Source organism: Capsicum annuum, chromosome 11 (genome assembly GCF_002878395.1).
Source record: "Capsicum annuum cultivar UCD-10X-F1 chromosome 11, UCD10Xv1.1, whole genome shotgun sequence".
NCBI classification, from domain to species: Eukaryota; Viridiplantae; Streptophyta; class Magnoliopsida; order Solanales; family Solanaceae; genus Capsicum; species Capsicum annuum.
This window is the reverse complement of record NC_061121.1, coordinates 210,235,035-210,250,941: the sequence shown is the minus strand read 5'-3', so window position 1 is coordinate 210,250,941 and position 15,907 is coordinate 210,235,035. Positions and strand designations below refer to the sequence as shown.

The window sequence follows — 15,907 nt, the reverse complement described above, 5'->3', positions numbered from 1 at the left end:
TTTAAAAGTTATGTATTTATATTCTTCTGCTAAATTTTCAGCTTTTTCTATTAAGTAATCTGCTGCTACTATTCCTTTCCATAAATCTATCACTGTATCCCATATTTGTGGGTCATGTGCTGCTATATTTAGAATTTTACCTTTGCTACCTCCTTCTTGTAGTTTAATTGGCTGTTCTATTAGCATTCTCTTACCTGCTGGTTTTATATTATCTCCTCTAAGTTCTATATCTGGGTTTATCCTAATTGCTGGTCTTCTAGGTACATTGCCTGTACTATAATCTATTGGTTGAGGATTAGGGTTTGTTTGTTTAACTGGGCTAGCACTTGAAGAGCTAGTCGGTTCTAATTCTGCGAGTTCTTTATAACTTATTGTGGAACTTAATACAGAAATTGTGTCTTTATCTTTTCTTTCAAGAAATAGTTTGTTATTTCTATATCCTAAATTATCACTTCTCTCTAAACAGTTTTTAAAATGTTCTATACATTCTTCTATTTTCATTTTATCCTTTTGACATCCTTTACATTTAAAAGTTATGTATTTATATTCTACTGCTAAATTTTCAGCTTTTTCTATGACCATGTCTACTTCATATCCTTCTGGTAGAACTTCTATATTCATAAACTCGCTTTCTATTTCTATATTACTCTCTATTTCGTCATTGTCTAAATTTCTTTTGGTTGTGTAATTATAATCTGTAAATCTGACTGAAGTTTCTCCTTTACTCGTAGTATATAATAGATGAGAGTCTGGTGTAAGAATTTTTGGTTTAGAAAATTTGTTTAAATTCCATTCTAAACCTGCATATATTTCTGGGTCTATTTTTATTGGTTTTATTAAACTTATGCCTTTATTTCCCATTATTTCAACTACATCATTTACTTTTAGTTTAAATATAGTATTACTACTTAAAGTCAATTTTCCAATAAACCCTATGCACATTAATAAATTATTTCCACTATTCATTTCTTCGTACCCTTTAGTTTGAATTCCTATTTTAATATTTTTTCCAAATTCTTTCATGTTCATTAAGAAATCTGGACTTATATAGAATATTCCTCCATTATTTGTCATATCTACTTCAGTTAATTCTATTATTGATTTTTTAATGTCTTACCATCTATCATCATATATTGTTATTAATACTTTGGATCCTAGATTTTTTCTAGTTAGACCTTTTATTTCTATAACAATTAAACCCATATGCATCAGTATCATTTTATTATTTTTTATATGTCTGAAAGAGTTAGCATTTACTAAATCTAGTATTTTAAAATCTTTTCCTATAGCTGATATTTGTTCTTCTCTATAATGTCTATATTGCTGATTATCTGTAGAAAAATATCTTGCATTACATAATGTTTTAGGATTTAATAATTTTAATTGATATTGTTGGAAAATTTGTAAATCTTTATCTACATCTATTATTTCGTTAAGTTCTTGGTTCTGCTCCATATTAGGTTGTCTTCGGCATATTCTGGATAATATATTATTATTTCCTATTTTATTCTCCGAAAAACTTATTCTTTGTCTTTCTTCTCCTTGTCTTTCATTGTTTTCGATGGTTCTCCGTCTATTTGATAGAAAGTCCATTTTTGTGGTTTTCTTATTATATTTTTTCTTTCTTGTTTAGGAGTTTATTCAATTCTTTTTAACTGATTAATAAGTTCTTCTATTTCAAAGTTATTTTTTGGTGGCTCTTGAGCTTCTTTATTTTTTATTAGGATGTCTATTTTCTTATGTAGTTCGGGCAATTCCAGTTCTTCTTGAAAAGGTTTTTGAGTTTCTTTGCCTTTAATTAAAATATCTATCTTTTTATGTAAGTCTAATAATAATTCTATTATGGTATTATTTTGTTTTAATAAAATTTTATCCGTTATACTTGAAGGTATATGCTTAGATAATCCTTCTGGTTTGTTATGATAACTTCTTGATTTTTCTAGTGCTTTACTATAATTTATATCTTCTTCACTCATGAAAGTGATATTTCTTCTAATCTTTTTGTTATTTCTTGCAAATCTTTGATTTATGTTGTTAATTTTCTACTTGTTCTATAAGCTTAGATATTAATTGAGTAGTTTTTACTTCTAATTTTTTAGGTCTTTCTATGATAGTTTTATTAGCTTTTCAATTTCTAATTTTGTGGCTATTTTCTCTAAATTAAATTTGTGATTTAAATACTGAATTTTTCTGTCTATTTTTATTTTTTGTGACTTTAAATAATCTAAATTTTGTTCTATCTTATCTAGTGTCTTTTTATGTTTATTCTAAGTAACTTCTATCTCTTCTAAAATTCTTATTATACTATTATCTTTTTCCTGAATTTTTTCACTTGAATTTATTAAAAACTCTATTATTGTATTATATTGTTTATCTTCTGAATGTAAAATATGTTCACCCTGATTGAAATTACACCTTATAGTGGAGTTATCTTTTAACACTCTATATATCTTTTCTGGTTGAAATCTAAGATCTAAGTAATCGAGGCGTTTTAAAGAAGCTATCTTGTTATCCTAAGTGATTTAAGTTAAGGTATTTTTTGCTTAGCTTAGTTTGATATTTCAATCTACTATTAGTATAGGTTATATCTAATTCTACTTCTTGTATATTATCTATCAGCCAATATATAATATACTAACCATAAGTGATTAGGAGGCTACATGGAATCCAATAGAATTTTCCCATATTTGACCAAAGATTCCCTTTTTAATTCCACAAGCCGCCGTCCATTTTGGGTAAGTTTACCACATTTTTGCACATCGATGCGACACGTAGAGTTTGCATCGCTGGACTGGTCAGATCTGGGAATGTCGACGCAACGCGTCGACTTAAAGTTGGCTCTCTAGAATTTGCTTCTAAAATTTTGGTTGAACGTCCTATCCTTTGCCCATGCCTTTCGTAGTGTATTTTTAATGAATTTTTGGCCTTTAAATCATCAATATATCATCGTATTCAGCTCACAAATCCTCCTACAACATCACACACCACAAATTAAAGATCAAAACAACACAATATTCTCAACAACAAATCAAAACACAAGCTAAGATAAGGCAAATTCGCAATGATCTTTCATTTATTATTTTGACTCTTGACTTAATTAAATTAAACTTTGCACATTACAAACAAGTTATTCCATATAAAATTACACCATTAAAATAGTTGAAACAAATTAAACTCATTAAAATACACCGACACCAACTAGACACACACCTAGCTCAAGCTAGTAAAATGGGTTTTTTAGGGCTGAACTCTAAATTACTCAATTAAATTCAAACTTATTTGAAAAATACTTTGGACATTGTATCACTTACTTGAGCACTTAAATTCTTATTTATATTAATATGAACACATTAAGCACACGGATTTCTCTCAAAACATGGCGAAATAATCTAGAATAATGATACAAAAGTGTATAAAATCACCTCAGTCCAATCAACTCTACTAACTGTCTATGAAGCCTCTACTAGTATCACTAAAAAAAAGGGTCAAATTGCGGGATTAATTTTGCGGTTTGTAGGGGTTTAAAACCCCCGCAAAATATAATTGCGGGGGTTCTCAAAACCCCCAGAATACGAGCCATCACAAACGAGTTGTGACAGTTTTTTTTGATGCCCATAATTAATTTGCGGGGGTTATTTTGTGGCGGTTAAGACCCCCGTAACTAATTTGCGGCTGTTATTGACCCCATTTATTCTAAATTTACTTCTTTTTATAATAAATTTTATTTAAAACTACCGGGGGTTAAAACCTCCGCAATTATTTTATTTTTTAAAAAAATTAGTAGAATCCATAAATTTTCAATAACTACTTATAGATTCTAATTTTAGCTAAAATTTAATTATTCCTTTAGACATAACCTACAATACAATATTTGTGCCATTCATATATCATTAATACAACAGAGTAATAAAACATTGTAATTGAAAAGCATAACAAAAATACATTGAACAATAAACTTCAAAATTAAATTTTCAACATTAACATCTTCAAAATCTAAATTTTCAACATTAGCTAATATCTTCAAACTACAAAATCAAATTTAAACACAAAACCTTCAATATTCTAAGATGCACTCCAAGCACACAATTACACCATCATAATTGAATATCCGAGACAAATGCAACGAAATCAAGGACGGTCGTTAGGATCATTAACATCACGTGATCTCCTTGCATCCATGGGCGAAATGGATCCACTAGCTGCATCACTTGGCTATATAAAAATGCACAGTATAAGAATCAATCGATTAACTTTCAATCCTTAATATAAACAACAAGTTATATGAACACCACGCTTTAACAAGTTATACTTATTTTTTTCCAATAGTGAAAAATAATGAGTTATATTTTGAGTTAGGATATTGAAGAACCTAGTGAACCAAAAAACTAAGCAACAACAACGAATTCATGAACTATAACAGTTAGTTTAATAATTCATGAACTAAAACAATCCAATTTAGTTTAAGACGACAAGATTCAAAAGCTTTGGCCTGGCTACTTTCTTAAACTCTATGCTAAATCAAATCATTATGATAAAGTACTATACCAATGCATGGCTCTAAACTCCAAGTCAATCCATGAGTATAGAGAAAGCAAAACTCAAAAAAGTTGTCGAGCACTATTAACTTATCAGCCAAACAATCCACTAGTTCCTAACACTCCTTGCTTAAGTTCCTTTCTTCACTGCTCCTCACGAGGATCTGGACTATTCATTACTCTTCACACACACCTGAAAACAAAACAAAGAATATCAAAAAACATTTCGAGGAGCTAATCAAACTCCACCTGAAAATTAGCACTGAAAGAGGTTTTACCTATCTTGTGCATGCTGTGCAGGAAAAGTAAGCATGAATTCTTTAGACTTGGGGAGAGGAACTTCACAAAACCACTCATGGTTTAAAGCAGCATCGGCAGTTATTCTCTATAATATGTCATACAAAAACTATCAAAAGAGGTATAAACAACATCGTACCGAATTTAGAAGTTCCCAAATGTAATAATCATTACCTTCTTAGGATCATAAGTTATAAGATTATTCAACATGCCAAGGCCAGCCACTGATAGGACTGGTAACCCCATGAAGGATGTCGTATTTTGAAATTTCTTTCTTAAATTATTATGCCTGTTACAAATAAATCAAATGGTTAGCATAAAAATGAGAATATTTCCCTACCATAAATTGTCACCAAAGGAGGCCAGAAAGCCAAGCCAAACCAGAATCACCCAAAGATGGAAGCCAGGGAAAACAGAGGCAAAAATAAAAACATGAATCTCTAGCCAGCAAGATTAATGGTAGAATATAGAACAAAGATAACACTTACGGGTTCTTTTCAAAGTTGAATTTCACCCTAGGAAGCTCGGAGAACCTTTCCCAAATCATCTCATTTGGGGTGCCAAGAATTATGAATATCTGATAACAAAAACTCACACAACTTTCTAGGTCATCATTCACCAAATTATGGTCGAACAGACCTGATGATTTTCCTTGTTAGAGTTTTTCCCTAGCATTTCTGAGACGCTTTTGGATTTTCTCTTCAGTCTCAGTTGTCCTGTTGAACAGATTGACAACAATTTAATATTAAATTGGGTAATACGAAAATACTTTACAGTCTCGATCAGTACTACATTGCATGAAGACGCTTCTCAAGCTCTTCAAATGATGGTGGAGAAATAAAAATTAAAATAGCATCAAGAGAGCTAGCTCTCACAGACCTAGCACCTTGAACGCCAATATCAAGGATGCATCTCTGCACAATCTTACAAAATTAAAAGGCTTGACAAATTTACAATAGAAAGATCTACCAATATGCTAATGCACAATTTGGCCCATGAGTGATACCATTAACAAGTCAATGTAAGACTCAGTAATCAGTTCAAACATATTACTACTACATTCGGATCTTCATTTTTGCAAGTTGTACTTTTTTCTTTTGATTGGGGTGGAAAGCAAGAAATTTGAAAGACAGGACTGGAGGTAGAAGAAACGTAAAGAAACCTTGGGTTCTACAAAACCAACAATAATTTTCTTTATGAGCACCACTCGACAGGTAATTAGATGAAGTTAATTTAGGCATACCCTATTTGAAGAACTGGATCAGATTGATCACAATCTATGTGATTTGATTGAGAATGGTGGACATAAAAGGAGCTTCTTACAGCTTCTGCTGATGTATTAGAAATCCATGGAAAATTAGGAAGAGCTCTTAGTCCTTGTCCTTCAGTCTCAAACTGTCAACATGAAAAAAAAACTCTTCACTGTTTATGCAACTATATATATGGACTTAACAAAGCAGCACAACATATATGTCATCTTAAGAGTCCTATACCACTTGGATTCTTCAAATATATAATGTCATCGCACTCATACATATCAGCTACTAGACATGTATTTGAGGGAACTTTAGAAGAGTCTGAGCAACAAAGTAATGTACGTTCTTCAAGTAGAATGTGTACGATGATAGTTCAAGAGAAACCTTAATCTTCAGCTGCTTGTTCACATCACCAAGATGACGCTCCTAATAACATAACCATTATCATTTCAAAATAGATAATTACTGAGAATTCAAAAGTTAGCATTCACAATGAGCAAGATTAAATACATGTCCTCATGTCCATAAGTATATCTCCAAAGGTAGCAAGATGTATGTATGATGACACTGGCCGTACCTCAGGCTCTTTCTACCCAACTTATTGACTCCATGATCATAGTTATTTAGGTGGTATTTCGAAAAGTTAATTTCTTGATAATGGACAGAAGAAACTAGGCAAGTAACAAACAAGTTTTTCTCAAATATAACTATTTTTTTCAATAAAAGGGATCTCGGATCAAAACTTATCGACTTGTCTTACCAACTAAATGAAAGGGTGTTGTCACAATGTAGTTTGGGACTTATCAAGTCATCATGCATGACACAAAAAGACATCAAAAGGTGTAGAAAGTCCTTAATAATGGGTACAAATTAAATAGTGCAATCCTTCTGTAGTGTACAACATATTTTCAAATGATTTTAATCCCTCCCAACTCTAAATTAATCACCAATCTTTTGCATCCATTAACCTTTTAATTATAACAAATGCATAGTTGTGATAATCAAGAATGATCATATATATACGTACTAATTAATTAGTACTGATCGATCAGAACCTCAAAAATAGACTACTATTAATATTCTTCATTCAACATATTCCATCTTTTATCTCTCTCTCCATTACACTGAGGTCACTAAAATAGCAATGACAAACCTGGTAAAAGGCAGAATACAGATGAAATACTATAATTATCAATACTCTATGCATTTACTATTTTCGCGTCAACTAAATAATTTTAATATGGGTAGATTTCTCGTTTAGTCACTCAAATAATAGTTGCTCTTACTTTACATTTCTCTTGCTCAATTCCATCCAGCAATACCAAGGCCAAAATCAGAAAGTTAATCAAAGTAAAAGTTAACCAACTCAGACAAGATAAACCATATGAAATGCTTACAAAGGAAAAGCAAATGAGTGAGAGCTATGTTGTTATATTGCTAATTTACCTTTGCACTGAAGTCGGAATCTAGTAGAATATTAGATGATTTGAGATCTCTATGGATTATAGGGGATTACAGCTCTCATAGAGGTATTCTAGTCCCTTGGTTAATTTAACAGCATCACTATACCATTAATTTCCGAAAACACAGAACCGAGGAAGAAAAGAAAGAGATGGCACTAATAATTCATAACATGACTTTCTTAAACTATGTGAAAAGTCAACACCGAACAAACAAACTGAAATAGATGATGTAGATTTTTGCAATACTATACTTACATTCAACAAACATGTGGTGTGTAATTTCAATAATCCAACTTCAAATTAATAAAAATGCTAAAAATCAAACCCCATGTCTCTAAGAAATCAAAAACTTCACGAAATGAACCCACGTCTCCAACAATGGTCTTGCGAACCTTAGTAAAGGCAATTTTTTAGTGGGGTTATCGCTGAATCTACGAATAATGGTATTACTATAGTATTTGTATGTCTTAGGATTCTTACAAGGTGACCTTCCATCAAAGAATTCAGGAAAAAAGCAAACCTCACATTCATGAATGCTATTTCACGAAAACCAACCTAAAAGAGCAACACCAAATATCAATTAATCAATTACATGAATTATTTATATCAATTCCTCCCTAAAATACAAAAATATAAGTTGAAAATTAGAAGGGGACTTACGAGAATAGTTGGGAATGTAGAAAAATTTAGGTTTAGTAAGGCAAAAGGAGATAGCTGTTGTGGGAGTGACGTCTTTGTCTTTGAATTCGATGGCGAAAGGGGTGGTTGGGTTTGGGGAGGATTTTGGTTGCTGGGTGCACTTTGGTGGCACTTCTATTCAAGGTTGCTGCTGCGGTGGTGGTGGTGGTTGCGGCTGTAAAGGTGTTTGCGGCTAGGTCGGCAGTGGTGTCGATAGCTGTTGTTGTGGCGGTGGTGATGGTGGAGAGAAATTCATGGCTTTTCAGTGAGATCTAAGAGAGTGTCCTATCAAATCTAATTGGGGAAAAATATGTTTTGGGGAATATTGGGGAAAAAAAGGGAAAATATTTTTTGAGGTGGCACTATTTTTTTGGGTGGATAGCGGGGGTTAAAATCCCCCACAAATATATAATTTTTAGCGGGACTTTTTTAACCCTCATATTTAATGTGCTTTTGCAGGGGTTAAAATAACCCCCGCAAATAAACCCCCATATTTAGACCCGTTTTTTGTAGTGTATTGACTACAGGTAGCCGAGATATGACCCCCAGCTATCCGAAATCAATAAGATGCTACTCGAACTATGATTGACTCGATCCGTCGAATCAAAAAGACTCACCACCTGCTGACTAGAATATGCACACTGTCTGATTATAATGTGTGGGCTACAATCGGTATCTACATTATGAGATAATATGACACATAGACATATATATGGATTATTACTTCTGGAATATACTGAGTATGTGGGGGTGAATGCATAAGTAAAATGGTAACTCAATATTTATATAAAATTTTAAATGATGTGTGCTAAGTGTTAATAACTCACCTTGAGCTTGAATAACTGAAAGATGAAAACCATAAATCCTGGATAGTAAAACATACAAAATAAACTTTGTGAGCCATAACACTTGGTTCTTAAAGCTGTACTTTTACTCTTTCTTTTGGGAGGTTCTTCTAACTGACATAAACCATGTGAACTATCATGGTTTCCAACATCTCACACCCACTTCGGTAGAGCTATTCTATCCTTGCCATCAAAATAGAATATAACTAGAGTGATCACTATACTTAGCCCATATTGGGACTTAAATCTACGGTGATACGTAGTTTTGGAGCATGTGACCTTGGCATCATACCCAACTTGGTGCTAAATACTGTTCTCATATTACTTATGTGCTCACTCTTTAGGAAATCCACTTTAAAATAGCATAAGGATTTACAATGAAAACTAGTTATGCTTCTCTTTGCTTTAAACTATAATCAAAATGAATAAATGTGGATTCATTCTCTTAGCCAAGGATAAAAAGATCAATACTTTCTTTAAATCTTGAAATAAGCTTATCAAAGAATACTTGAAAGCATAATCTTCTTGAAATCTCAATACTCAAACTTAGGGCTTAAAACACATGCTTTAAACTCATGTCGATTCATAATAAAGTGTCATGCTCAATATAATTCCTGAAATATTCCAACAATAACAAGTCAAGATTGTGCAATCCTATTGATATTATAAATCATGTATGTTAAAAACATAAACATAAGCACTTTGTGATATACTTAAATCTTTAAATCTCATAATAATCACATGCTTTAAGCATATATAAACTTGTGTATGAACCCTAATTCAAAACAATTAAATAAAATCTTAAAATCATGCAGTTTTGACACAAGGGTAAAAAGATACCCTTGTTCATAACCCCACATACCTTATTAGGCTTGATTTGATGTAGAATCTTGACTTTGAACTCTTAAAGATGTTCTTAAAGGCTTCTTCTTGAAGTTCTTAGATTAAAGGCGTAAAATTCTTGATTATCTTGAAGAGAATGCAATGGAGTTTTGGAGTTTTTGGAGTTATGTTAGGGTTTCTTGGAGAGAAAATTGATTGAGAATAGGTATATAATGCTTAAACCATCTCTTAATCTTATGTTTTCATGACTTGGGGTGATGGTAAATGACCTAATTTCCCCTTCGGAGATTAAATTTGCAATTGGAATGCCATTTGGGGGCTTGGCACGACGCGATGAAATGCTCATCACTATACCCAGCGCGATGCAGTGAAATCGTGTTAAGCTGCTGGAATTAAAATCTAAACACGACCCAAACCTCATCCAAAAATTCTGAAACTTACCCGATACATTTCCTTATATCCCTAAACATGAATCATCTCAAAAAAGCATCATCTCGGAGTCTGGAAGGTCAACTTAAAAATCCTCAAAGTTAAGAAGTCAAAATAAGGCTAAATCTTCAACGCTTAGCTAAATTTTCAGGTTCTAAGTCTCTTATGCAAGCATTAGGAGTTGAACTAAATTAAGCCTAATACGGGGTATTATAATATCTCCCCCTTGGGAACATTCGTCCTCGAATAATACTGACATGGCTTAAATACTAAGGAAAGATTGAGATGATGCACGAGACACTCACGAGCTAAATCATGACTTAATATCTATCTCTAAAACTGATGCAAGGTACATGAACTGAGCTGAATTCGTAATTTCCATGAATGCGAACATTTTACCTCATAGAATGGCCTTATTTATGAAATTTTGGGGTAGTAAGACTAAATGGAAAGTTGGAAATCTATAGGAGCTTATCTGCTTGATTGCTAAACTGGATTACAGGCTCTATGAATTGGACCATACGGACTGCCCATACTCAAATGGAGTATTTCTCTAACACTCTTCTAAGAGATTCTAATAATATGATGGAGCAAAGAATTTTGGGAAGGATCTGAACAAGACATCTGACTAAGGAATCAAAACATTCTTACAACTCTATAGCATGGAACATAGACCTATAAATCATAAGTTAGGATAGAATTACTAGGCCTTAGGCAATGCAACTTCTTACTTTCAAGCTTAGCAACACTTCTCAAATACTCTCTCAACTATACTATTCCTTTTAAATACCATACTCATTTGATTCAATTTAAAATTTTCACATGGGCATTGATAAATCCATCTACTAAAGTCTAAACTAAACTAAATTTTCTCACCATGATCAAGCCTAACTCGAAATCACAAGATATAACACACTACACCATAATACTAGTCTAAACCACATGATTCAATCTTTTATGTCTTTTCCAGAGCTCACACCCTAAGCATAACATGCCTTACCACTTCAATGACTAACTCTGAACTCTAATTATAGATTCACTAGTGCATATTGCATTCCTCCACTTACATCCCAACATGACATTTAACCATATCATTATAACCACATATGAACTTCAAGGAAAACACCCATAAAGGCATACTTCTCATATTCTCTAATCTTCTATGAACAATATCTTTCTTACACTATGCTTAAGATGACAAACCCAACATTCTCAACTAACTATAACATATACGAAAGATTTACCTCAATATTCCTTCATCCTTTAGCCTTAGATAGAAAAGCATAAATAATTTTTCTTAGTAAGGATTATCAACTACTTCTTATCTAAACCATTCCTCATCCATTATCATCACCACTTCTTAACATAGGAAGAGGTTACTGAAGGGCTAACACATAAGGACCTAAAGCACGAAAAAAATACTATACATAACTTTGAGACTTAACTGAAGCTTGAAAAATAGAATGTCAAAGGCATGGATTTATTAAAGAGATCTAATTTAAGGACGTACATGATACAATGAGAATTTCACTAGTATCATATGTTTTGAGAACTGGTCATACTCTGAAACATAAGTTCATACTTATCATAAGCTATTCAACATAACACCGGAGTTTCATAGATTTATGAGGGATGACTCAAATCACAGAGTGAAGTTGTTACTTACTATCTAGAAACTAAGAATGAATTGCATGAAGTCTATACGTATTGTCCTTTGGCATGGATCTGTCACGCAAGACATGAGTTTAGTGTGATAATGACTGAATACCAAGGAACACTAGAGTAAGAAGGGATCACTATATCATCACAACTCTTATTGACATGTATCATAATCTAATTCTCAAAACTTGATTTGGTTCTTCACGCTACCATCTCCCCCTTAGATCAAAGCTGACATTCTAAGATTATGGGTCTACTCCATATTCTCAAGAATGAACCATTATTTCTTTGCTCTAATGGTCTATACATAAATGTTCACTCACCTAAATAAACTCTTGGTCACTCTCTTAGTACATACCAGCCTTAACTTTCTTTAGTTTCAATAGTCATCATCATAGACTTATAGTCTATTAACTCAACAAACATACCTGCCTCACTAAGCACATAATCTGTCTCACTAAATCAATTCCCACCAAAAGGCTCAGCATCTTCTATCCCTAAATCTATAACATAGCCATCAAGAATACCATATACTATATGACTAGCTTTATTCACACTTAAAAGCTCATGGGAATTATCTAAATACATATGACACTTAATAATCTTAGAAAATAATTCAATCCCCATATCACCTTGGGCACACCTCTATATCATACTTAGAAGATTGTACTTAATTACGAATAAATAAACTCAAACTCTTGCATACACTGTTCAAGCCTATTAGATCACTTTCATTTATCTAGTATCACTAACCAAGAAATCATTATTTTCACTTTTATGATCATCCACTGTTCAAACTTAGTGTCTAGTGCTAGCCAGGATTATTCACAAATTCACACACAATTCCTACATGTCAAAACATCAGGAAACACTAGTCCACTAGAACCTTATAGTAATGATATTTGATTATAATCTTATAGTCTATCTAATTACAATCCATAAGAACATCCCTATTCCACACACCTATATTACTTATCCATCCATATATTTAAATTATACCCCTAGCTCTGCAAACCTCAACTTATTTTTTTTACAACCACATGGGGAACCCTACATTAACAATCTTTAATAGCCTAATACCTTAATTAATGATCCATACCTTTCTAACACCTTAACATACCATCAAGATCTCCCTTCATACTTCAAGCAGAGCATAATTCACCTTAACTAATAACTCTTTCTCTACATTCCACTAGGAAAATAGTACTACATTTATTACCCCTAAGTTGACACATAAGGACGTGTTTCCTTAACACAAACTCGATACCATGCATAAATTTATCTATTTACTTTTAATCAATTGCCATTCCCACCTTTCTTTTCATTACACTTCTAAACCTATACTTTCAACTATAAGAAGGTTCTACTACTTATAAATCATAACACTCTAGGTTGCAATATCCCTCGAATGCAAACTCTATTTACCAATCTAGGTTCACACTATCTCCTCTCATGAGTACTATTTGTATTGAAGGGTTAACAAAAAATCTGAATACATATCTTACTTTGTCTTAACTGAACAACTCATAAGGATGAGGAAATAACTTTCAACCTGAGAAACTTATAACACACTAGTGAGCTCCTCTCAAGCCCCTTGTGTGACTTATAAAGTTACTGATAGTAAATCTGAGAACATCACCTTGGGAGGAACTAGAACTTGTTAATCATGTTATCTTAATAATAAGTTATAGATGAAGGATTATGGAGTAACACATGAATCAACAAAAGTTTCATAGAGAACAACTTTACAGGACGACCTAGAGCATGAAGAAGAAAAATATTTCTTAAATGCCCTGTAGTCTCTCGAAGAAAAGTACAAACATCTCCGTACTATTCTACAAGACACTACTAGACACTACTTCACAGACACATGAGGACACTTGAACTATGAGCTCTAATACAAGTTTGTAATGCCCCGAGACTAACCTTGGATGTCACATGGTTCTTAGAACCACAAGTGATCCCAAGCTAACCCTTGTACTGGCATAACTTATGAGCAACTGAATAAGATACATAAATCTTAAAGAAATAAGAGGAAGAAAAGTCAATAGCAGAATATCTTTGAACAAAAATATTAAAAATAATTTCAACTCTTGTTATACGAAATAAAACTAAAATCAAATACATCAACTCTACTAACTGTCTATGAATCCTCTACTAGTATGGACTATAGGTAGTCGAGACATGAATCCCATCTATCCCAAATCAATACGACTGAATAAATAAAACAAGATGCTCCTCAAATTATGATTAACTTGAGCCATCAAATCAAAAGGTCTCATCACCTGCTGATTGGAGGCTGCACAATATCAGATTATGATGTGTGGGCTACAACTGGTACTTACATCATTAGACAATGTATCACATACACCTAAATATTGATTAGTACTTCTGGAATGTACTGAGTTTGTGGGGGGTGAATGCATAAGTAAAATAGTAACTCAACATTTATATAAACTTTTAAATGATGCATACTAAGTGTAAATGACTCACCTTGATCTTGAATAACTGAAAGCTGAAAATCATAAATCATGGATAGTAAAGCATACTGAATAAACTTTGTGAGCCATAAAACTTAATTCTAAAAGTTGCACTTTTATTCTTTTTTTTTGGGAGGTTCTTCTAACTGACATAAACCATGTGAGCTATCATGGAGTCCAATGTCTCACACCTTTATTGGTTTAGCTATTCTACCTTTGCCATTACAATAGAACCTAACTAGAGTGATGGCTATAATTAACCCATATTGGGACATAAACCTATGGTGACACGTAGTTCTGGGGCATGTGACCTTGGCCTCATACCCAACTCGGTGCTAAATACTACTCCCATATTACTTATATGCTTGCTCTCTAGGAAATCTACTTTAAAATAGCATAAGGGTTTATAATGAAAACTATTTGTGCTTCTTTTTTCATTAACTATAATCAAAATGAATAAATTTGGATTCCATCTATTAGCTGAGGATCAAAAGATAAATTCTTTCTTTAAATCTTAAAATAAGCTTATCAAAGAATACTTGAAAGCATAATCTTCTTGAAATCTCAATACTCAAACTTATGGCTTAAAACCCATGCTTTAAACTCATGTCAATTCATAATAAAGCGTCAAGGTCAATATAATTCTTAAAATATTCCAACAATAACAAGTCAAGATAGTGCAATATCATTCATTATATAACTCATGTAAGTTAAAAACATAAACATAAGCACTTCTTGATATACTTAAAGCTTTAAATCTCATAATAATCACATACTTCAAGAATATATGAACTTGGGTATGAACCGTACTTAAAAATAATTAAATAATATCTTAAAATCATGCAATTTAGGCACAAGTGTGAAAGGATACCGCTGTTCATTACCCCACATACCTTATGAGGCTTGATTTGATGTAGAAGCTTGACTTTAAATTTTTAAATGTGTTCTTGAAGGCTTCTTCTTGAAGTTCTTGGATTAAGGGCCTCAAATTCTTAATTATCTTGAATATAATGTAATGGAGTTTTGGATTTTTTAGATTTAGTGTAACGCTCCAAAATCTTGCCTCGGAGTGTCACACGGTGCTTAAGGCTACAAGTATCCCCAAGCTAACCCTTTGAGCCTTCTACTTAGTATAAAGCTTACTTAGAGATAATGAGAGCAAAATAAGGAGTCATGTCATATCATGTCTAACTGAAATCCAAATGAGTACTGTAAAGGTAACAAAATACTACAAATCTAAACATACTGACCATCTAGTCTGACAAAGCCTCTACTACTCAACAAATAAGAGAGCCATTGGGACAGATCCCCAACTGACTCGAACTAAATTGAAAGCAGTAGAATTACAACTAAAAATACGGAAGTGTATGGAGATAGGTCCTCGAACCATGAGGACTCACCATAGTGGAGATGTAGATAAAG

The 15,907-nt window shown here is 32.6% G+C and overlaps 1 protein-coding gene across 9 annotated transcripts; it reads right to left on the bottom strand.

Annotated features, from left to right (window-relative positions):
* Positions 1–3,945: 3,945 nt before the first annotated feature.
* On the bottom strand, positions 3,946–8,605 carry LOC107839910 (cyclin-dependent kinase G-2-like). 9 transcript variants are annotated; one of them, XR_007047391.1, is made up of 9 exons: positions 8,212–8,586; positions 8,072–8,106; positions 6,326–6,514; positions 6,076–6,227; positions 5,321–5,548; positions 5,007–5,121; positions 4,814–4,920; positions 4,546–4,728; positions 3,946–4,212 (listed from the first exon to the last, which is right to left on the bottom strand). XR_007047391.1 is itself a non-coding variant. In XM_047399737.1 (6 exons), exons 3-6 carry the CDS (start codon positions 5,377–5,379, stop codon positions 4,719–4,721), a joined length of 291 nt encoding a protein of 96 aa, XP_047255693.1. In that variant the 5' UTR covers positions 5,380–5,548; positions 6,076–6,227; positions 8,212–8,605; the 3' UTR covers positions 4,408–4,718. The 9 variants fall into 9 exon arrangements, 1 of the variants encoding a protein (XP_047255693.1); XR_007047394.1 differs by having other exon boundaries at positions 6,473–6,514; positions 8,032–8,106; positions 8,212–8,585; XR_007047395.1 differs by having other exon boundaries at positions 6,473–6,514; positions 8,212–8,584.
* Positions 8,606–15,907: the final 7,302 nt, after the last annotated feature.